General features: G+C 45.0%; 1 protein-coding gene across 4 annotated transcripts in view; it reads left to right on the forward strand.

Annotated features, from left to right (window-relative positions):
* The window catches only part of CELF1 (CUGBP Elav-like family member 1), a 35,510-nt gene extending 15,970 nt beyond the window's left edge, over window positions 1-19,540 (forward strand). For 2 of the 4 annotated variants that reach the window (XM_077767288.1, XM_077767287.1), the window contains exons 5-15: window positions 118-166; window positions 2,676-2,810; window positions 3,630-3,709; window positions 4,040-4,201; window positions 6,674-6,749; window positions 8,254-8,382; window positions 8,716-8,826; window positions 9,508-9,693; window positions 12,437-12,580; window positions 13,001-13,167; window positions 16,516-19,540. In XM_077767288.1, coding sequence (XP_077623414.1) covers window positions 118-166; window positions 2,676-2,810; window positions 3,630-3,709; window positions 4,040-4,201; window positions 6,674-6,749; window positions 8,254-8,382; window positions 8,716-8,826; window positions 9,508-9,693; window positions 12,437-12,580; window positions 13,001-13,128 — 1,200 coding nt within the window. In that variant the 3' untranslated portion in view covers window positions 13,129-13,167; window positions 16,516-19,540. Of the gene's footprint in view, window positions 1-117; window positions 167-2,675; window positions 2,811-3,629; window positions 3,710-4,039; window positions 4,202-6,673; window positions 6,750-8,253; window positions 8,383-8,715; window positions 8,827-9,507; window positions 9,694-12,436; window positions 12,581-13,000; window positions 13,168-13,255 lie in introns of all 4 variants that reach the window. The other 2 variants (XM_077767289.1, XM_077767290.1) reach the window with 2 other exon arrangements.
* The last annotated feature ends 3,980 nt before the right edge of the window (window positions 19,541-23,520 follow it).

Consider the following 23,520-nt stretch of genomic DNA (forward strand, 5'->3'; position numbering starts at 1 on the left):
TGAGTGTAGAGAGAACTCTTAAGGCTCTAGTTTTGGTATTTCCTTTAAAGTCCTCATTTATCTTTCAGAATGCCTTCAGTGTATACAGTGATAGTATCTGTGTGTTATCCTTTTTAGATGCATCATCCTATCCAGATGAAACCTGCCGACAGTGAGAAGAACAATGGTAAGCAAGTGTGTAAAGCCCTCCCCTTAAAAGGTTTCTTCTAGTTTAGTGTTCATTCTGATAGCATTCTGATAGCATCTGATAGAAACAATCTGGATTGTTTGCTTTAAGTAATCTTTTTATTGTTATTATTATTGAAGTCTAAGTGACATAAAACATGTTTGTTTCAGGTGTTCAACATAATGATTCAGTATTTGTATATATTAGAAATGATCACATATAATAAGTCGTTAGTATCTGTCACCATACAGAGTAACAAAAAAAAGTTTTGATGAGAATTTTTAAGATCTGCTTTCTAAGCAATTTCAAATGTGCAGTACAGTACTATTGACTATACTCACCAGGCTAAATTATTTTATAATGGGAAGTTTGTACCTTTGGATCCTTTAAAAATTTTTTTCAAAGCTTATTATTTATTTTTGAGAGAGGGAGAGAGAGAAACAGAGCGTGAGGGGGGAGGGGCAGAGAGAGAGGGAGACACAGAATCTGAAGCAGGCTTTAGGCTCCGTGCTGTCGGCACAGAGCCCCATGTGCGGGGTTAGAACCACAAACTGTGAGATCATGACCTGAACCAAAGTTGTGCAGTTAACCAACTGAGGCAGCTACGTGACCCACCTTTTGCTCCTTTTCACCTTTTTTGCCCACTCCCTTATGCCTGACCTCCAGCAACCACGTTTGTTTTTTATATCTATGAACTTGGCGGGGGGGTTGTTTGTTTTTAAGATTTTAGATAAGTGCGATCATACAATATCTTTCTCTGTTTGACTTATTTCACTTAACATAAAGTCCTCAAGGTCCATCCATGCCATCACAAGTAGCAGGATTCCATTCTTTTTCATGTCTGAATAACATCCAGCCTGTGCGCATGTGTGTGTGCACACATCCCACATTGTCTTTATCCATTCATCTGTTGATGGACACTAAGGTTGTTTCCATGTCTTGGCTATTGTAAATAATGCTGCAGTGAACATGGGTGTGCAGCTTTTTTTTCTTTTTAAGCTTTATTTTTAAATAACCTCTACACCCATCGTAGGGCCCAAACTCACAATGCCAAGATCAAGAGTCGCATGCTCCACTGACTTAGCTAGCCACATGCCCTAGGTATGCAGCTTACTGAGTTTGTGTTTTTGTTTTCTTCAGATAATACCCAGAAGTGGACTTGCTGGATTATATGGTAGCTCTATTTTTTTAAATTTTTTGAGGAGCCATGTTGGTTTTTATGGTGGCTGCAACCAGTTTACATTCCCACCAACAGTGTACCAAGGGCTCTCTTTTTCACATTCTCACCAACTCTTGTTATTTCTGGTCTTTCTGATTATAGCTGTTCTAACAAGTGAGAGGGGATACCTCATTGTGGTTTTGATTGGCATTTTCTTGATGATTGGTGATGTTGAGCATCTTTTCATGTACCTGATGGCCATCTACTGCAGGTCTTCTTTGGGAAAATACCTGTTGAGATCCTCTGCCCATTTTTTAACTGGGTGTTTTGTCTTGTTGCTACTGAGTTGTAGGTGTTATTTACATATTGGATATCAACCCCTTATCAGATATATGATTTGCAGATATTTTCACCCATTCAGTAGGTTGCCTTTGCATTTTGTTGATGGTTTTCTTTGCTCTGTAGAAGCTTTTTAGTTTGATGTAGTCCCACTTGTTTATTTCTGCTTTTGTTGCCTTTGTTTTTGGAGTCAGATCCAAAAATATCATCTTTAAGATTGGGTTAAGGAGCTTACTGCCTATGTTTTCTTCTAGGAGTTTTATGATTTCAAGTCATGTTCAAGTCTAATCCATGTTGAGTTAGTTTTTGTGTATGGTGTAAGATTGTAGTCCAGTGCACTAAGCAATCTGTCATTTAAATAGTTTTTTTTTTCCTTAAAATAAATATGGTAAATAGAGGAGAGAGTTCATAGGTAAACAATACAAGAGCATTTTAGAGTAAACTGGTACGTCTTTGATGAATATAGTTTCTTATGGACAAGAGTGAAGAAAAGGGAGGTGGACAAGTTAGGAAGGAGAATTTAGTCCTCAAGAGAATAAACAGAAAAGGAAAGTGGACAGTTACACTCAACAAAAGGTGTGTTCTGTTTCTCTTGTCATGTCAGTTAAGTGTGAAAAACTTGTCCATCTTTGGTATAGTAGAACTGCTAGTAAGAGCAGACATTACTAAGTGCTGGCAAGATGCTGAGTGCTTTGCACTTAATACCTACAGCTACTTTTGAGATAAACACAGTTATCCCTATTTATCAGAGATGATAGGCACAGAATGGTTAACTTTCACGAGATCACAGAATTACTATATTTCATCTAAATGCTTCCAATTTTAATTTTAAGGTACAATTGATTATAAGATGATATGCTAAATGATGAAAACCGTGTATCTTAGAACCCAAGTAATACATTATAAATGCATAGAGCCAGGATTCAAATGTAGATAGTCTGACTCCAGGATCTGTGCAACACTACCTCTTGCAGTAATAATGTTCAAGCCTTTTATGTTTTGTTCTCTTAGCAGTGGAAGACAGGAAGCTGTTTATTGGTATGATTTCCAAGAAGTGCACTGAAAATGACATCCGAGTCATGTTCTCTTCATTTGGACAGATTGAAGAATGCCGGATATTACGGGGACCTGATGGCCTGAGCCGAGGTGGGTATCTTTATCTTAGCCTTTAAAAACACTCCTGTTAAGTTTGGAGTCTCTTTTAGTTAGACCAGTGGAAACCAGTGAGCACTAGCCAATATGACCCTGTCATGATGGAGAGGTTGAGCTTGCTGCTGTAAATGTAGGTCCTGTCACAACTCCTCCTGCCAACTGATTCCTTTAGAATTGTCCTGGGGCGCCTGGGTGGCTCAGTCAGTTAAGCGCCCAACTTCAGCTCAGGTCATGATCGCACGATTCGTGGGTTCGAGTCCTACATCGGGCTCTGTACTGACGGCTAACTCAGAGCCTGGAGCCTGTCTTCAGATTCTGTGTCTCCCTCTCTCTCTGACCCTCCCCTGCTCGCTCTCTGTCTCTGTCTCTCAAAATAAAATAAAGACGTAAAAAAAAAAAATAATGGGGTGTTCCCCTCCAGCACCCCATCTCTTAAAAAAATATAGAATTGTCACAACTCCCTAAGGAGTCTACATTCTGCATTTCAGTGTCATGTATTAAAATTTTCTTTTTGTGCTTGGAGAGATTCCTTAAATGGAAACACTTTCTTATCTCGAGGAACTAGAGAATTAGGATTCCTCCTTTATCCCTTTATCAAGCACTGTCTTTCTTGTACTTCCCTAGTATTTCATTGAAGCATTTAATCACTATTACACTGTATCTATTACTCCTTCATTAGATCTCCAACCCCTGAAAGCAGGAACCATGACTGTTAACTGCTAGCATAGTACTTGGCACATAGTAAGTGCTCAGTAAATGTCTATCAGATAATTAATAAGCGAATGAATGAGTTATTGACACTTCTTTTACCAGGTTGTGCATTTGTGACTTTTACAACAAGAGCCATGGCACAGACGGCTATCAAGGCAATGCACCAAGCACAGACCATGGAGGTAGGGAGCAGATGAACGAAAGGGAAAGTTCCTTAGCCGGAGAGTGCTAGGACAGTTGGCCATCAAAGCTCTGCAGCATGTGCAGCATCCGATTACCGTAAAGGTTAAACAGGCTGAGCATCTTAAAGTGAAAAAAATGATTGCTTTTTTAAAAATTAACATAGTAGAAGTTGCCCTTTTAAATCTGTCTTTTTGCCACTTGTGTCTGTCAAGAAGAGAGTCATTTGGCAGTGAATGAAATTAGAATGCATCCTGTGTGTCACTACTAAGGAGGAGTTTTCCTTCGTGCAGAAGGAGGACCTTGACCCTTTGGCTTTGGTGTTTTCATAGGGTTGCTCATCTCCCATGGTGGTAAAATTTGCTGATACACAGAAGGACAAAGAACAGAAGAGAATGGCCCAGCAGCTCCAGCAGCAGATGCAGCAAATCAGCGCAGCATCTGTGTGGGGAAACCTTGCTGGTCTAAATACTCTTGGACCCCAGTATTTAGCAGTGAGTCTTTGTGGTTTGCTTTCTGCAGACTGTGCAAGCTCCCAGCTGTTTCTTTTTGTGCCGTCCCTAGCTAATAGACCAATGGCATTTACAACTTTAACATATCAAAATTTTACATAAAACTTTAGGCAATGCAATATTCTTTTCACTAATGTTAGTGTATCTGTCTCTCGCGCGCGCTCTCTCTCTCTCTCTCTCTCTCTTTTTCTCTTCGTCTTTCTTATAAACACATTTTTGGTTATAATTTGAGACTTCTACTACTATTAAAGTGAAATCCTAATTTCCTGATACAAAGATTTAGAAATATCTCCTGTGTCCCCCGTCCCTTCATTTTTTTAAGAAGAAAATTCTAAGAGAATCTTAACTCTCAAATATCTCCATATTTCTTTCTCCCAGATGTAGAGAGCATATTTAAGTCCTTACTGAGTCTTTCCTGAAGAGTATGATAAATGTTTCTTTCCTCTGACTGAGAGCACAAGATACTGACATAGACATTATTAAATGAGTATTACTGGTGTATTTTTGAGTTCACTACATTGTAGATGGATAGCCCTAACTTTTTCTTGTTGAGTTTGAGTCATGTAGTCCAATAGTTCTAATTTAGAATCTAGATTTACTAGATCTATGATATTTGTTACAGGGGATCATCATTATTTTAAAACCTGAAAAGAATAGCAGACAGTACAAAATACTTAAAACTATCTCGTCTCGTCTGTGAAGCTATCAAGGGAGGAAAATCAGTGGTGAAACCATTAGATTTATTTGTATGGATAGTCCCAAAAATATACACATGAGAATAATTATACACTTTTACTCCACATCCTTTAAAACATTGTCCTATACAGAAACAGAAGAAAGGCAACGATTTCTGTCTCCCAGTACTGACTTCTGGCTAATTTGATGCCTCCTGGTTTCATATTTCTAAAATGCTAGAAGAAATCCCAGTTTTCCAGCTAGTATTTCTCTGAAGTCAAAAAGTACAGATGACTGGTGTATCTCATCAGATTAAATTGTTTCTTAGCGCTAGAACATTGATTGTAAGTTCAGGAAATTCAGAGAGATTTTATCTTAGTCTTCTGCCAAAATGATAATGCGTTTAGAATGACCTCTGTTATATGTATTCGCTTTTCTTAGAGAGTTTTGGAGCTCCTTTTTAGGGTAGATTCCCTTTTTATTGCCATTGCCACGTCTAGCAGCACATGATGGTATTTGTTGAGAGCTGCGGTCTTTTTGTTTCAGTTAGACATGATCCCTGCCCTCAGAGCTGTTCTCATTTAGGGAGGAATAAAGGTGCCAGGTATAGAATGCACAACCCACCAGTTGGGATTGACCACATTGCCCAGGGTATTTAAGAAGACAGAAATGAGGACATGTGGGTATATAACTGATAATACATTATTAGTAATTATGAGGTTCTTTCTGGAATAGGTGGACTTGAATCTCTTGTCTGTTGGACTAGAGCAATGGCTCTTAATCTTCTTGGGGTGTAGACTCTGTTGAGAAGCTGATAAAAATTGTGTGTATGTGCATTTTCTCATTCTATATCTGGAGGTTTGAGGACCTCCTAAAACCTGTATGGACTAAAGGGATTCATGATGACTAAGGACCCAGGTGTTTATGGAAATGGATGACAGGTTGAATAAAGGATTCAGAAACGAGAATACCAGCTGTCCATGAGAAAAAGTGACTGGCTTTGAATGGAGCAAAGGTTTTCAGCAGGTTTGTTAGGCGCAGGTTGCTGTTTGCAAAGATAGTAAGATCATGGAGATCCATAGGCTCATGGACAGGCTCTCATTGTATTTGTTAGGGGACAGCCATTGAAAGAGAATATACACTGAACTGATCAATGAGTCTGCCAGTCATTTGGTCATCTGTAACAGTGAAGACCAGTTTTGTGTGTGTTGGAAGAGATAAATGGGGCTGGATGGATATATAGCATCAAAAGACTGATCTAGTCATGGTTCCGTTGTGACCATTAAAGAATGACTCCAGGAAGTACCCTGAAATGGTTAGATTTGATACTTAAAATGTGTGAGGTAGAAATTGGGTATATCAGTGGGAATAGTGTGCAAAGTAAGATGTGTGGACTGAACTAAGAACTTGGGAGCGGGGAACTGGACGTGGCAGGCATCCATCTGCAGACTCACATTGCAGTGGATTGCATAGCTGCCTCAGTTGAACTTAGTTCTCTGCTCTACTTCTGTGCTCTGCTGCCTTCTGTTGCCCAGGGACTTGAGCTTGGCTCAATACTCGGTTACTGTAACTGTCTTCTGGGTCAGGGCTTTAGCTGTGTCGTATTGTCCTGTGCTGTCATAAGCCTACTGTTTCTGTTGTGTTGGCTTGGGTTCTTGTCTTCAACTCTCTTCTCTCTGGGGGCCTCTGCACTCTCGCTTTGCTGTGCTGTAGAGTTATCCCAGATGCAGAACCAGCCCTCACTCTCACTCTTGTTCTGTTTTTTGGTGTAATGTCTAGCTTTATTTGCAGCTCCTTCAGCAGACTGCCTCCTCTGGGAACCTCAACACCCTGAGCAGCCTCCACCCAATGGGAGGTAAGTGTTTCGCTGCTGTGGAGGAGCAGCAGCAACCAGGCCACCAGACCCAGCTAACAACAGTCTGAGAGTTTTGCACCGTTTGTACAGAAAACAAATGTTTTTCCACTCATTACAAAAACCTAACGCAAGATGCACATCCCAGGACTCAACCGCCTTGTCTCTAGAAGGTGGCTCTGTTAGTTGCTGATCCAAGATTGCTTTGGGGTTGTCTGATACTCCCCATCCCTTTAAGTCTCTCTTGAGGAGGAGGATGGAAAAGGAGCGGTTAGCATGTGTGGACTATCTGAGGCCATTTTTATAAGGAGAAGATTGCAGAAACTCTTTATTTGCACAATAAAGTGACTTTTCCAGTGACTCTGTGAGGTCTGAGAAGAAATCCATGCAAACAAGCTTACCCAGAAACTGCTAGAATCTAGGCAAATAATTTATCACTGTGTCTTATACATATTATTTCTTAGGTGAATTACCTTTTATTGCTGTTAACATGCATGGAAAACTTAATTGACAAATACCTGAGTTGATAACAAAATGGGGGTTCCACAGACAGAAGTAGGCCGTCAGACAAGTTAGTGGAGGTAGGGAGTGGAGCAGTCCCAGAACCTCTGCTACTAACCCTTCTGCAGTGGGTTCAGGCTCAGCAAGTGCACTTGAGAAAGGGGTAGTCTTAGATGAACTGCATTTTACTCTGTGAGAAATGTTGGTATTTGTTCACTTTGTCTCAGTGACTTGGGAGTTTGCTGTGTTTTTGAAAGTTGCTAAGTGTTTGGGAATCTGTGTTGTAGTTTCATTTTTTATTCTCCCTAACTCTCCCTGCAATCACCACTGCCTGTCTACTTTTCCATCATCCAGTAAATGGTTTGCAACACATTGTGCAGTTCACATTTCTTATTCCTTTTAACTGTTGCTTGGATTCTACTTGGAGGTTTTATCCTCTCAGTATTTTTCTCCCTCCTCCTTCTGATGAGTAATCTACTATTAAAGCTGTGGTTCTCCTTAGTCTTTCTCCTATTGCTGTTCTCACATGCACCCCTTCCCCCCCCCAATCATTCATCCCTTGCCCACTTGCATCCTGCTGCATGTTCTGCCTGTCGATCTCCATAGGAAAGAGCAAGTCCCCTATAAAGTGTGAGCGAGGGGCTCGGATGCAGTCCTGCTCTATGCCACAGGTTTTGTCATTTGTTGTTCTCTTGGACACCAGGTGTGATGATGGTAGACCACAGACCTAACGCTCTCCTGGTTTCCTACTTGCCGGTCCCTATTGTGAATGTTCACTTGGGGTAGCATGCTATTGGATTAGATAGCTCTTCTCTGAGGAAATGCTGTCAAGTGTCTTAATGAGTTGAGGGATATCTGAATCTTTTTGGAGCCTTGTAGTATTTCTTGTAAGGTTTATCTAGAAGAGGTCCTCTTTGGGACCAGCCTTCCCAGTGTGTGCAGTCGTTGCTGGAGTGGATATGAGGACCCTTATCTGCCAGCTGATCTCTTGCTTTGAATGTTGCAGGATTAAATGCAATGCAGTTACAGAATCTTGCTGCCCTAGCTGCTGCAGCTAGTGCAGCTCAGAACACACCAAGTGGTACCAATGCTCTCACTACATCCAGCAGCCCCCTCAGCGTACTCACCAGTTCAGGTAAGTGTGTCACTGGAACCCAGTGTGGCTTGCGCAGAATCCCAAGAGAGGGGTCTCATTCTGGAGAGTGGTTAACATCCCTTTCCGGAGGGGTCAGATTATGAACAATTAATTTTCAAATGTCATCTTCTGACTTAAGAAAAATCTCACAATTTGAAGTTTCCTGTAATTGTCGTTTGACTCTGTGTCCCGCAGTAGTTACCAGAATCAGTAACTGAAAACCTCTTTATGAAGACAATATTTGAGTAGTATCTATCACTCTTGTGCTTTGGTTCCTGTTGGCGTGAGAAGCACGTGTTGGCTCGAGGTTAACGCTTGGGTTTCTGGTCACAGGGTCCTCACCGAGCTCCAGCAGCAGCAGCTCTGTCAACCCCATCGCCTCCCTTGGAGCCCTGCAGACATTAGCTGGAGCAACGGCAGGCCTCAACGTCAGCTCTTTGGCAGGTGAGAGGCGGCCCCTGGATGCCATCAGGCCGTTCTTCGTACAGGTAGCACGTTTTAAACAACCCTGGTAGGGGCCCCAGTCGAATGAAAAGGGTGTCCCAGTGAAGTTAATAATCATGGGATTTCAGGTCAGACCTGAGTTAAATCCTACCTCTGCTCCTTAACTAGCTGTAACTTTATACCATCTTTCTAAGGTCATTTTCTCATCTGTGAAGTGGGAATAGACTACTTTGAGGGTTGTGAAGTAAACGGAAACATAGGTAAAGTGCTGAGCACATGGCTTAGTACAGCATCAGGCACATAGAATTAGCTGCTCTTGTGATGATAGGATTTACCCGCATCTTGTCGTAAACCACACACACCCTTTTAGTCCTCAAACCTGGGATGCTCATCTTACCAGATTCCAGCTCTTTGAGAAAGTAGCGGAAAAGCCAGAGAGAAAATGGAGTAGGTCATGTGTAAGTGGTGTCATTTCTTACACAGGTTAGAAGAATGTATTGGGGAGACCCACACCTGCTTATGGCATTTTTTAATATGCCCATTAGCAGTAAGGCCTGGTGAGTGTCCTGAGATCTGACCAGTCAGGGAGAAGCCGAGAGATAAAAGGGGAAACTTTGGAGTTGTGTTTGGCGTCAGTCAAGTCTTTCCAATATGTTAATCCTGCTCTTCCCCACAACCAAGGGATGGCTGCTTTAAATGGTGGCCTGGGCAGCAGTGGCCTTTCCAACGGCACTGGGAGCACCATGGAGGCCCTCACGCAGGCCTACTCGGGAATCCAGCAGTATGCTGCCGCGGCACTCCCCACTCTGTACAACCAGAACCTGTTGACACAGCAGAGTATCGGTGCTGCGGGAAGCCAGAAGGAAGGTGAGTGCGAAAGGACAGAGGGGCGTTACTCTCCCTGCAGCAGAGCTGAAGGTCAGGCAAAGGCCAGGAGGCTCGTTTAGGAGGGTCAGTGCTTTTCTTTGGCCGTGTCAAGGGTAGACTGAGAAGTTCTGTAAAGTGTGTTCTGCTTTTGGAATGTTCTCTGGATGTGGCTCAGATCAGAACCTGTGTTTGCCCTCCTGCGATCACGCTGCAGGTTTTAGATGATGACCCATACTGACCTTACTGTGTAACAGCAATTTGGCGATCTCTGTTAGGAAGTCATCTTTGTGGATTATAAATTTCTCAGAGGATATCTTCAGTCTAGGTGTCCCTTTTAAGCTCTCTTACGTGGCATTTTCCTCATTTCTGACCTTTGCTGTTACTAATTAATGACGCACTGAAGGTGATGGGACAGAAAATTATGGCCCATGGTTGATGGATTGGGAAGTGTGTGCTGTGACATAAATGGTGTTAAATTCAGGAGAGACCTTCTAGGCAGAAAGAGGCCTGAAGGTGGTTTGTATCCATAGAAAGTCCTGCTGACACCTCTGTGCTCATACTTGACTGGGTTTCTGCAGCCAGAAGCTGGCAAGGTTTAAGCACTGATGTGGAGAAAAGACACGTAGCCTCTATTGCCATGGCAGCAAGGACTCCTGGTCTGGTGCCTCCTCACCTGCTCCGAATCAAAATGCTTCTGTGCCCTAGGCTGTGGTAGTGGGGCACCTGATAGCACTGCAGAGACAGACAGTAAAGCAGGAAAAGCATGAGGTGTTCCGTGTGGTGCTCTGAAGACCGACGGATGGGAAAGAGGGATGGGGAGCACCCGAGGCACAGCATTTTGTGTAGAACAGTCAGAGAAGGTCTCTAACTTGATGTTTAGTCAGAGACCTGAGGAAGTGAGGAAGCAAGCGATGCACACATCTAGAGGAAGAAGGGTAATGGGGGCAGAGGAACACCTGTGTTTCATCAGTGCAAAGGCCCTGCTTCTGTAGTGTTCCGTGATGTGTTTGATGACAGCAGGGAGGCTGGGTGGCTGGAGAGTGGCTGGACTGCAGTTATAATCAGTGGTCTTTGGTTAGGAAGTCATTGAGTGTTAAGTGGTTGGAAGAGGAAAGCACATTCTGTTGTCGAGATCAGTGTTAATCATAGGTACCTTTTTTCACTTTTTGGTTTTTGTTTTTAATTTTTTTAATTTTTTTTATGTTTTTGAGAGAGAGACACACACACACAGACACAAGCAGGGGAGGGGCAGAGAGAGAGAAACAGAAATGCAGAATCCAAAGCAGGTTTCAGACTGAGCTGTCAGCACAGAGCAAGAAGCGGGGCTTGAACCCATGAGCCATGAGATCATGACCTGAGCCGAAGTCGGACACCTAACCAGCTAAACCACTCAGGCGCCCCAGTGTTTGTTTATTTTTGAGAGAGAGAGAGAGGGCACACATGGGAAAGGGGCAAAGAAAGGGGGACAGAGGACCCGAAGAGGGCTCTGTGCTGACAGCTGAGAGCCCGATGCAGGGCTTGAACTCAAAAACTGTGAGATCATGACCTAAGCAGAAGTCAGTGCTGAACTGACTAAGCCACCTATGATCCCAATCATAGGCATTTTTTAAAATGTAATTTCTGGGGTGCCTGGGTGGCTCAGTCGGTTAAGCGTCCAACTTCGGCTCAGGTCATGATCTCACGGTTCGTGGGTTCGAGCCCTGCGTCGGGCTCTATGCTGACAGCTCAGAGCCTGGAGCCTGCTTCAGATTCTGTATCTCTCTCTCCCTGGCCCTCCCCTGCTCTCGCTCTCGCGCTCTCTCTCAAATAAAACATTAAAAAAATAATAAAATGTAATTTCTTTGTATTGAGGTTCACTATACATGTAAAACTCACCTTTTGGGGAATATATAGCTCTGTGAGCTTTAATGAACACATACAGTCACGTAACCACCTTCACAGATGGAGAATGCTTCCATTGCATGCACCCCCCCGCCCCCCATTCCTTCATGTCCCTTAGTAGTCATTCCCTGCCACCACCTCCTGCCTCACAACTGCCAATCTCTTTGCTGTCCGTGTACTTTCTAGCACAATTTTGAAACCTGTTATGTTTATAATCCCTTTCTACTTCCTTTTCTGTGTTTCTCTACAAGCCTTTTGTCTCCAATTTTATTGCACCACACACAAGCCTGCCTGCTTTATTGTCTCAGCCCTTGCTCCTCCCACAAGGTCAAATTCTGACACCACTTAGTGGGAAAGAGTCTGTTTCACTGATTGCTGTTTAGTTTTCTGTTTTGTGTTTGGAGAATCTGTTTAGTTTTCCAAATGAATCTGTGTTGTGGGATACAGACCATTTTTTTGTTTTGTTTTGTTTTTTTAAGAGGTTTCTGGGTTTTGTTTTTTTGTTTTGTTTTTGTTTTTCTTTTTCTTTTCTTAAATAGTTTATTGTCAAGTTGGTTTCCATGCACAGACCGTTTTAATGCCAATGAAAATGAGAAACGGTGGGGGGGTAAGTTTGACACTGATACTGATTTTTTCTTTCTTTCTTTTCTTTCTTTCTTTTTTTAAGTGTATTTTTGAGAGATGAGTAAGAGAGGGGCAGAGAAAGGGGGAGAGAGAATCCCAGGCAGGCTCTCCCCTGATAGCAGATCCCATGACCCTGGGATCATGACCCAAGCAGAAACCAAGAGTTTGAACCCTCAGCCAGCTGAGCCACCCAGGGGCCCCAGCACTGATGCCTTTTCAATCACTGGGTGTTTTGAAGGTCCAGAAGGAGCCAACCTGTTCATCTACCACCTGCCTCAGGAGTTTGGAGATCAGGACCTGCTGCAGATGTTTATGCCCTTTGGGAATGTCGTGTCTGCCAAGGTTTTCATAGACAAGCAGACAAACCTGAGCAAGTGTTTTGGTATGTTGGCTTCTCTTTTGGTGTCAGGAGGGTTAAGTGCCTTTACCACTAAGAATAAGAAGGGGCTGAAAGCAGGGAGAGCCGGGTTTGAATTGGGTTACTGTTTAACTCAACCTTAGGCAGATCAATTTTTTCATTTCTATAGTATGGATGAGAGATTTCTACCTGTACTGTTGCTCCAGAAGTAATAATAATATATGGAAATAGTTTGGTCAGAAAACTTCAAAGTGCCATGTAGAAGTCAAGTGGTACTGTCAGAAACCTAATTTGTTTCATGTGATAATAATTTCCAGAATTCTTGTCCCTGCTGAGAAATTTGGGATTTGAGACTGTGCTCATAAGATATCTCTTGCGTAAGGAGGACTTGGAATCTACTTGGCTCATCGGGTCCCTCACCCAGGTTTCTTCTTGGATACACAGGTTTTGTAAGTTACGACAATCCTGTTTCGGCTCAAGCTGCCATCCAGTCCATGAACGGCTTTCAGATTGGCATGAAGCGGCTTAAAGTGCAGCTCAAACGTTCGAAGAATGACAGCAAGCCCTACTGAGCGTGCTCCCCTCTGAGACTGGAGTGAGAGGGTCTTCTGGTAAGTGGGGGAGGAGCACCCTTAATGATTCGAAGCCCTAAGGCTGTGTGTTGACAGCCCTGGACCCTGATCCCTGCCACTCTCGCAGGCACAGCTTGCCCTGAAGACTCGGCTACTGCCTTCTGTGGGAGTTTCGCTTCGTACAGAGGACGAGTTTGTGCTTTGGTTTCCAGTGTTTTACTTTGGAGTTTAGGTGCCATATCCTGAGTTTTTTTCTTTATTTAAAGTTTGCTGTGTTTGTAACCAGTGTGTGTTGAGAAGGACCAACATCAAACCGCCCTGGGGGGGGAGGAGGGGGATTGGAGAAACATTAAAAAAAAGAGATCAGAGCTTTCCCCAAACTACCCCAAGAGAGAGGATAGAGTGAAACCAAAAACTGACCCCAGAATCTCCTTGAGTGCGAGAGTGGGTGAAATGAGAACTGGCATCTAAGGGCCTTTGGGGAAGAGGGAGACGCGGAGGCAAGGCTGGCTTTGGAGGCGAGGACAGTGACCCACACCCTATGGTCCTGGGAGCTGGAGGCTGAAGTGCCTCCGTAGCTGCCTTCTGGGGAGTTCCTGAGTTCTTGCCACCTAGTTTTCAGATGCTTGTGCAGAATTTCTGCTGCTCTTTCCCAAGAGGGAGAAGACAGTTCTCTGGAAATAAAGCACCTGTTAAATTAGCTTGACATATGCAAAAAGCAGGGAGACATCACCCATTACGGCTGGAAAAGCCACCCATTGGTGTTGGATTTGGCTCCGCCTGGCTGGTGGCTGTCAGGGAGAAGCAGCCAGTCAAAGAGGTTTTTAGTTTATTTCAACACCACATTGTTAGACCATGGCCCATTTCTAATAGGTCCCTTTAAGTGAGGCCTCTAGGCAAGATGCTGTCTGGTTTCCTTCCTTGTAATTGACCACAGCAGAGAGTGTCACTTCCAATCCCAAGCCACCGTTTTCTCCTGAGAGCAGATCTAAGAAGGGCTTATAGTATCTAGCTTGAAGGGGGCACTTCTCCTGAGCAGAGTGATCAAAAGCCATCAGATTAGGGGAGGAGGAGCCTCCTTCTGGGTGTACCTGAAGCAGAAGGCCCCTTTCAGTCAGAGCTGCATTTGTCAGCAGCCAGCACTTACTCCGTAAAAGGATGAGAATTCTGTGCTTGCCTCTGCGGTTGAGCGATCCCAGAAGTGGTATACCCCTCCCCCCAACACACACAAGGCAGGCCCCTCTTCTGACCACTCCAGCCCCTTCTGCTCTTGGGGACAGAGGAGACAACAGGACGTTTACAGCCTCCCTATGGATTTAGTGTTCATTTACCTCAGTATTACCGTGTTCATTTTTGTCCTCGTGCTTACAGTTAGCTCCCTGCTGCCTCCCGCAGGCCTCACTGCGGCTCTTGCCTGTGACCCACACAGCCTCTGGGCCCTTCCTCTGCTCCAAGAAATGCTGTGGGGCTGGAGAGCCAGAAAGGACGCGCTGTTGGGAATGTGCACCTGGGCAGAGGTAGCCCTGTTGGGATATGACTCTTAGCCAGGGACAGGGTCCCTGGGATCTTAAACCTCACGAACATCGGTCCTGACCCCTGACAGCAGAGATGAGATTAAAGGGGTTGGTTTGGTATGAAGTCAGATGGGGACTCTCTCCTTGTCATACTGTCCATTTGGGTCACAGACAGGGATTGACCGTCTTGTTGTTGCACAGATAGTTTGGTGGTGTTGGATTATCCCATTGACGCAGGGACAGCTGTTCCCTTCTCATAGTGATAACTTGGGTCTGTTGTCCTCTAAGAAACGTGAAACATACTTCTTAAGCTGAACCACGTAAACTTGAATTCCGTGCACTGGGAGAAATGTGTCCTGTGTTTCAAGGATAAAACTGTTCCAAAGGCTTCCAGGGTCATGATGGGATTTTTTAAATAAATGCAAAAAATAAAAATAAAAAAGAAAAAAGAAAAAAAGAAAAAAATGCTAGGTTGGGGAGGCGCTGTTCTGAATCCCAACCGGCTGGAACCAAGAATGTCGTTTCTATTTTTATAGAAGTTTTATACAGCTCCGGGGTGGAGAATATTTATTACCTAAATTATATCTCTGGAAAAGGCCAGGATTTTGTAGAATCCAGAATGTGATTGTTGTACACACAGGGTGCTGTGTATGATTGAAACTACTGACTCTCTGTGGCCCGTTTGCAGCCCAGCTAATAATCTGCCAGAGGGGAAGGAGTTAATGCTGTGAATTGGTGGAGGAGAGAGCTGTGCTCCCCAGGGTGCTGCCGGTGCTGTGATAGCTGACCTTCTGTTCTGTCTTCCTACTTGGCCATCGAGGGGTTTTCCAAAGCCCAGAACTCTGCTCCCTCCCTACTTTCTTCCCCATCCCCCTCCTCCCACATTTCACAATTATTTGTCCATGGATTTGCCCTGGGCTCTGGGACCTTATGAAACGCCTTTTCGAATAATATGAAAGGCAAAGGTGCAGTCAGCCCGCGTTTGATAGCAGACCCAGAGGGTTCCTACCTGCTTGTGAGTTCTCTTTTCTGAAAGGAGCATGTGCCACAGCAGGGCCCTGGGCTGCCACAGCGGCCAGCTGGTGAGACCAGGCACTTCTCTCTGTTCTCTCCCCTGCGCAGCGAGTGAGCACGGTAGCACTGCCCTTGAGCACAGTTCTCTCCCCAGGCCAAAGATGGTTTGTGAAGAAGCTGCTCCCCTACAAGTCTCACGGTGTGGAAGGGTTCAGCTCTGAGAGTGGAGACTAGCAGTCGAGTCTTAAGCAATCCTTTTCTGTTGTGTGGGGGTTTCACTTACATAAATGTGTTTTCTGCTATAGTTTTGTTTCTTACTTGGGTTTCATCATGAAATTAATTTGCCTTGAATGTAGCCAGACACTGTCTCCTGGGTCCCACATGAGTGGCCAGGGCCTGCGTGGAAGCTAAGAGCTTGGATTTCTGGAAACAAAAGGCCATCCCTGTAGAGTTGAGGAGAAATCCTGGCCCTCTCCCCTAGAGAGTTCCCCCACCCCAGCCATGGTCTTCTTTCTCCTGGGTTTGAGGAGGGGGGAGGCTGCGGCTCTGTTCCACCAGAGAGACCTTACCTTCTTCCTCGGACGAGTTTGGGCGCCTTGGGAAATCCAAGCCTTAGGTTCCCTTCTGTCTCTGGCAGTTGGATGTTTTCTTGGTGTCCTCCATGTCCTTTTTGACTTTTCCCTGTGTCCATTGTTAGCATGTGCAAAAGTTCCCTGTCATTACCCAGCCCCCGCCCCGCCCGCCTCCTCATTTCAGGGCTGTACACAGTGAGTGTTCCTCTTCTCTCTCTCTCTGTTTGGATGTATTGCTCTGTGTAACTCAGTGGGTCTCCCTCTTTCTGGTTTGTTTTTTTTTCTAGATTCCTGCCGTTTGTTCATCGTTGTGCCTAAAGCATGTCGATGTGGCGTCAAGTACATCGTCCAAATCCCTGTCTCTTCAGCTTCTCTGATGCTTGAACTCTCACCTTTGACCTTGTGTTGACCTTTGATGCTGACGTGTATTTTTATTATGTTTGTTTCTTTCTTTGTTATTTCTTTTTTTCTTTTCCTTTTTTTTTCTTTTGTGCTGCCAAATTGGTTTTGCTAGAACGACTGCTGAAGGGGAAATATTTAAACTTGCATTTGAATATAAAAAAATCTATTTTTCTAGAACTTCATAAGATAACCACTTGATTTTGTGATTCCAATTCTTTGTAACTGTCTTCAGAGCAGCCCTACTAGCACATACCGCGTGGTGTTTGTATTTCTGTGAACACACAGCCAGTCCGTTTCTAGGCTTTGTTTCTCTGTGTGCTTAGTTTTAAAGACAACTTTGAAGTAAACAATGAAATAAAAGATGTCACTAAAACCTTTGAGGCTCCTGAGCACATTTTGCTGATATAGTTTGTGGGGCTTGAGGAGACCGCATGTGTTCTTTTTGTTTTTCTGAGTTCTCAACTGCAGAAAACACCTGAACCCCTTTCCTTTTTGACCGCAGGCTGCAGTTTGGGCCCCAGCCAGCCCTTTTTCTTTTTCTTTTGTGGTTCTTCCCTGTAGTGACCCTGCAGGGAGCCTTCAAATCCCTCTGGCCCCTTCCCCTCAGCCCCGCTGTGCCCACCTCCATGCTTGTTCCTACAGTCTCCACAGCAAAATGTGATGCTTTTATTTTTTTTTTTGTTTTGTTTTTGTATTGTTTTTGTGTTTTTGTTTTGAATTTTTTCCTTTCCTACTAAGATTATGCCCAGAAAAAACAAGTTTTGCATGTTTCCTGCTGTTTCTTCACACCTTCGTATATATCACCTTCACCTCTCTGTTTTCTATAGTTTGTGCAAAAACTGACCGATTTAAAAGGGTTTCAAAGAAGCTGTTTTAAATTGTTGTGGGGTTGATTATTTTTTTCAAGATTGTATTGTTTTATTTTGAAGTGGCAACTTTCTCCTCTATTGCCCTTAGAGCGTTTGCCTGTGCACTTAGACTGTCACCTCATGTGGCCTCCAGGCCTCAGCAGTGGGGGGAGGGGGGGGAGGGGGGGGGGAAGGAAGCTGGATTCTCTCTTCAGAGATGGTTGGGAAGGGGGCCTGGACAGGCACGAGGAGCAGAGATAGAACTCAGAAGGTGGCTGCGGGTGGGCAAGAGGTTTAGCGCATTAGGGGTAGTGAGCGTCCCTCAGCCCCGAAGGAGGGTGCTCTTAACCACTCGGAGGAGGCCATCCATGCACTAAACGGCAATATACCTGCCAGCGCTTTTCCTAGGTGACAAGCACAATACTACAGTCTTCACACTGTTTACAGCCCTGGGCACCAACTACCCCACACTGGCTCTTCACCACAGCTCTGCTCTTGCTTAGCTAGTGGGGTGGGGATGAGGGCAGGGATTTGGGTTTTTGTTTGTTTTTTGTTTTTTTTTAATTGGGTGAAGAGCCAAATAGCTACTGTCCCTGGGTGCCAGGCAAGCCAGTTCCTTGGTTCCCTGAGGGGAACTTGCTCTCCTCTCTTGTGGCACCATCCAGCCTCAGGGTCTTAGGGACTTGAGTAAGAATGTGAATGGTGGAGGGAGAGGCCAGAGGAGACTAGAGGTCACGGGATGGATCTGTGGAGGTAAGAGGTTGTAGAGAGGGAGGAGTTTGTGAAAGATTCCACCCAGACCTAAGCTGCTGGCGGGTAGGAGAGCTGGGAAGTAGGATTGTCCAGGGAATGGTGAAGAGGGGTAGCCGAGGGATGGGGGGAGGGGGGTGGGGAAGGTAGAAGCACTGTTAGCATCATCCATGCTGGGGTTGATGAAGGTAGGGATCCGGGCAGAGTTTCTGCTGTGGGACCCAGCAGGTTGCCTAGTATTATGCTTGAGGCCACTCTTACTAGGAGGAAAGGGCGGCCAAATGGAGGCCCAGTGTATGGTAGGCTGCTTCATTTCCTGGAAGGGGTGATTGGATGGAAAGAGGCCAGGAACTCCAGCCTGAGCGAGACTGCCGTGCACCCCACAGTCTGACTGCACAGAGCCGCCTCTGTTGGCAGAAGGCGCTGAGGCTCCCCTTCCTGTGTATTCAGAATCCGTGTTTGCCAATATATTTTGCTTTCAATTCCAAGAGGAGCTCTGGGAAAACCTGTGGATAAAACCAAATGCCAAACGTTGGACGTTGTTTCCTTTTCCTTTTCTCTCTCTGATTGTTTTAATTGTTCTGTGGTGGTTTTAATGGATTTGAGACCCTGGAGCGGCAGCTGCCTTTCTGATTTCCAGCTGCTTTTTGTGAATAATTTAAAAAGAAAAAAAAAAAAGAAACTTTACATTTTGGAGACAAACCTGTGTGAGTTTTTTATTGGTACAAACGTTGTATTTAACACTAGGGGTTTTGTACAGTTTTTTGCCTTTTCTACTAGAAAACAATGTAAAGTGATTTCACAATGTGAAGAGAAAAAAAAATTGCCACTATGACCAAACGCACAGTCTGTTCTGCAGCAACAATGGGATTCAATCAACTCAAAGTCGTGATTCAGCCGTAGAAATGCTTTTCCTTTACCTTGTTTGAGCTTTTCCTTTCTTTCCTGTTTTGATTTGCAAAAGAAAATGTCTTTTCTGTGTGAACTTGTGTTGTACTATGTAGAAAATTATGAATTTTACTTTAATGGTTTAAAAAAAAAAAAAGGGCAAGAAGAGCCTTTGTCGCTTTTCTGACCTGATCACAGAGTTTGTGTAGTGGATTAAAAAAGAAAAAAAAATTGTTACAAGTTTGGAGCAAGGGAGTATGTGTTTAAAAGGAATCTCCTTCCTTTTTTGTGTGTTTTTCCTTTTGTCCCAATGGGGAACCTAAATCTGTTTTAATTGCACAGACACACGGACAAAAAGTCATTTTGTATCTGCCAAGTGTGGTACCTTCCTTTGTTTATTTGCTATTAAACTGTTTGAGAAGAACTGACGTTGTCTTCAGAGTTGTTATTGATCGTTGGGGTGGTCAGTGGGTTCCTTGGGGCTGGTGGGGTTCGTGTTATTCCTGAAGAGCGGGTGCGTGCTCTGGCAAGGTTTTGTTTTGATGTGCCTGTTTCATGAAACTCACCAAAGGCTCCTGAAAGACCATAATTTCTCCCCAGAAAACTACCTTCTCTGTCATCCCGTATTCTTCCACAACTTCCCTGCTGATACAGGAGCACCTTCAAACTTTTTTGGAAACCTTCATTCTTTGGCTTCTTCTGTTTCTAGTAGTGGCTGCCACACTGCAGAATTGGCCAGACCAGTGAGTGCAGATCCCCTCTCTGGCCTGTGGAGTCCTGTGCACCAGGGAGGCGGCCGACCCGCACGGAGCCCCAGAGCAGGGCACCCTTCCCGTCTGGCCCTTTAATGCTCCACCACAAAGTGGGTCAGCCCCTTTCCCCTTCATGCTGACCTCAGGACAAGGTCACAGAAGGGCATTTCTAGGATTCCTTGAGTTTACTACTCAGTAATTCTAGATCACTCTCTGAGACTCTACAGCTAGGCCTCCTGCAGATCCAAGAGCTGCAGGCTCGGCCCTGGGCTGGGAGTCTAGAGGCCTCGGCCTCAGCAGAGTCCCCCTGTGTGGGCTGTGTCTGGAGGAGCATTTCTCAGTGGGAGTTACACTGAATACTAGCCCACGAAATGTTTGATGAAGAGCGAGCTCTAGATATACGTAAACTTGGGAATAGTGCTTCCTCATTTGTGTTCATTAAAAATAAGTTTAAAAGTGGAAACTCGGGGGGGCGCCGCGGTGGCTCAGTCTGTTGGGCGGCCGGCTTCAGCTCGAGTCATGATCTTGCGGTTCGTGCGTTCGAGCCCCCCGCGTCAGGCTCTGGGCTGACGGCTCAGAGCCTGGAGCCTGCTTCGGATTCTGTGTCTCCCTCTCTCTCTGCCCCTCCCCTGCTCATGCTCTGTGTCTCAAAAATAAATTAACGTTAAAAAAATTTTATTAAAAAAAAGTGGGAACTCTATTACTCTGCCGTAGTTATCCTAGCTAACTTCACTGACTGTTTACCACAGTCCAAGTGCTGTGGGAAACACTTGGTACATGTTATACGTTCCAATCTTTATAACATCCCTGGGAGGAAGCTACTGTTTCCATCCTCATTTTGTAGATGAGTAAACTGAGGTTAAAAGACATTGGGTCGGGGCGCCTGGGTGTCTTCGTCTGTTAAGCTTCGGACTTCAGCTCAGGGCATGATCTCAGAGTTTGTGAGTTGGAGCCCCCATCAGCCTCTCTGCTGTCAGCGTGGAGCCTGCTTAGGATCCTTTGTCTCCCTCTCTCTCTGCCCCTTCCCCGCTTGCCTGGGAAAGCGCATGCCTGCTCTTTCTCTCAAGAATAAACAAACATTAAAAAAGGTTCAATAAAAAGATTGGGTTGTCTACTAGAAGGTGGTGTGCACTGAGAATCAAATCGGGTCTGCCCACCTCCCAAGCCCTTTCTCTTAACCACTACTGAGGAGCAGTCACTCCAGAAGAGCAAGTAATTGTTCCTTTAGTTAAGCCGTGCCTTCTCCTCACACTTGCTTGCACACTGTCCCCTAGGCTCTAGTGGAGGGAACTGGGGGCCTACAACTCTCGTGGCTCCCTCAGGTGGTGAATCCGTGCAGCTGCCCCCCCCTCCACCGCCCCGCTCCACTCCCCACCTTAGAGCAGCCATCTTGGTATAGAAGGGATTTGCTCCCAGATAGAAACCAGCACGCATGACGAGGCGCTGCTCCCTGTGAGGACTGGAGTACTTCCTGCGTCAGTCCTGCCACAACTGTTCTTTACCTAATTCTTTTTGATTTGTGGTGAAATATATATATATATATAAAACCCCAAATGTTCTTAAACCATTCATAAGTAGATAATCCAGTGGCACTCAGCACATTTACAGTCTTGTGCAGCCATCACCACCTGGTGTTTTTAAGTCCATCTGAAAGGCACCTTTTTCGACTTCACCTCATTTTGACCATTAATATTTATGAAGTCACAAGTTTGATATTTTAATTATGTTTTTAATGTACATTATGTGTTTAAATACACATTAAACTACATAACCAATACATGTATGTCTTCTCACAGAGGACATTTCACACTTTGGGAAATGGGGCCAAGATAGAGTCAGGGGCTTTCTTTGAGGACTCCCTTCCCGACTGGTTTCCTCTGTAATGAGAGGGTGATTGAACCTGAAGTTCTCTCCCATCTAGGTCAGATTTTTCTGTCACTCAAGATCAAGGTGGCAGATCTTGTCTTTTTAAGTTTTTGCCTTAGGACTCTTGTTCTCCTGAGATAGAACTCGATATAAAAATAGAACGTGAAATACAGCTTACATCTTTCAATTTAATATCGTGCTTATTAGACTGTTGTTTCTCTTGAAAATTACAAAAAAAGAATATGTCAAAAGTATTTTTTTTACCTTTTACACTTTTAATCGTTATTCATTTTTGAGAGAGCTCGAGCACACACACACGAGTGGGGGAGGGGCAGACAGACAGGGACAGAGAATCAGGCTCTGCGCTGATGGCAGAAAACCTGATGTGGGGCTGGAACCCACAAACCATGAGATCATGACCTGAGCCAAGGTTGGATGCTTAACCGAGCCATCCAGGTGCCCCTTTTTTTAATGTTTAATTTTAGAGTGGGAGTGTGAGCAAGGGAGGGTCAGAGAGAGTGACTTCCGCCCTGACAGCAGAGAGCTTGATGCGGGGCTCAAACTCACAAACCTTGAGATCACGACCTGAGCTGAAGTTGGACACTTAGCCGACTAAGCTCCCCAGGTGCCCCCCAAAAGTACTATTTTTAACCTTTAAAGAACTTCAGGCATGGGACCCCTGGGTGGCTCAGTCAGTTAAGCGTTCAACTTTTGGTTTCAGCTTAGATCATGATCGCACGGTTCATGGGATCGAGCCCTGTGTCGCGCTCCACACTGACAGCAGGGAGCCTGCTTGGGACTCTCTGTCCTTCTCTCTGTGCCTCCACCCCCCCCCCACCCCCCGCCNTGCACTTTTATAATCATATAGCTGTATCTTAATTAAACTGTATTCGTTTTTAAAACCCACATGTAGTCACCTTTTATTTTTGAATAGAACCCTCAGCACCCAGGTGTTGGCACGCTCCTGGTTGCCAGCTCACCGCAGAGGCAGCCTCTGCTCCGGCTTTCTCGGCCAGCACGCTGTCCCGAGGCTCCCAGGCCCTTCGCCTCGTGTGCTCACCTGCGCGTCTCAGCCCCTGCTGAAGAAAGGCATCGGGAAGGAAATGAGACCAGGTTTGGGACTTCACCTCTGGGAATGTCACACTCATGTCTGATGGCATTGCCCTTCCAGGAGGGATCAGAGATGGCTTTTTCTTGCACCTTCTGCCTTTCTCCAGCATTTTGCTTCTCTCTCAGGAACCCTTTCCAACCCCCACCATCTGGTATTTAATCTCTTTTGCGTACATTGACTTTCTCTTTCCCAGTAAAGGCTTCAGCTCCAGGGACAGCTCTTCTTTTTTAAATCCAACTCAGAGTCTTGGGAGGAGAAATGGAACACAGTTCAACGGAGAAGAGCCAGCCGTCCTGATACTCCCGTAGCCAAGGCTCCAGGGCTTTAGCCCTGCCTGCATCCTCACCGACACCCCCTCCACCCCCGAGGGGTCCCCACTGACCTGAGGCCTCCTGAGGTTTTGGTATTTTTAAACAGCTTGATGGAGATAGAATTCACATACTCTGCAGTTCACCCATTTAGACTGGACAGGTCCCTGGATCTTAGTGCTGTGCAGCCATCACCACAGCCTAATTTTAGAACATTTTCATCTCACCCCAAAAGAAACCCCACACTCCCTAGCAGTCCCTCCCCTTCTCACCTCCTCCTCGTTCCCAGCCCCTGGCAGCCACATAATCTTTCTGCACTATAGAGTTGCCTGTTCGGGATGTGCCCTACAAACGCAGTCGTAGAGTA

The sequence above is a fragment of the Crocuta crocuta genome, unplaced genomic scaffold, assembly GCF_008692635.1.
Source record: "Crocuta crocuta isolate KB4526 unplaced genomic scaffold, BGI_CrCroc_1.0 scaffold330, whole genome shotgun sequence".
Taxonomy (NCBI): domain Eukaryota; kingdom Metazoa; phylum Chordata; class Mammalia; order Carnivora; family Hyaenidae; genus Crocuta; species Crocuta crocuta.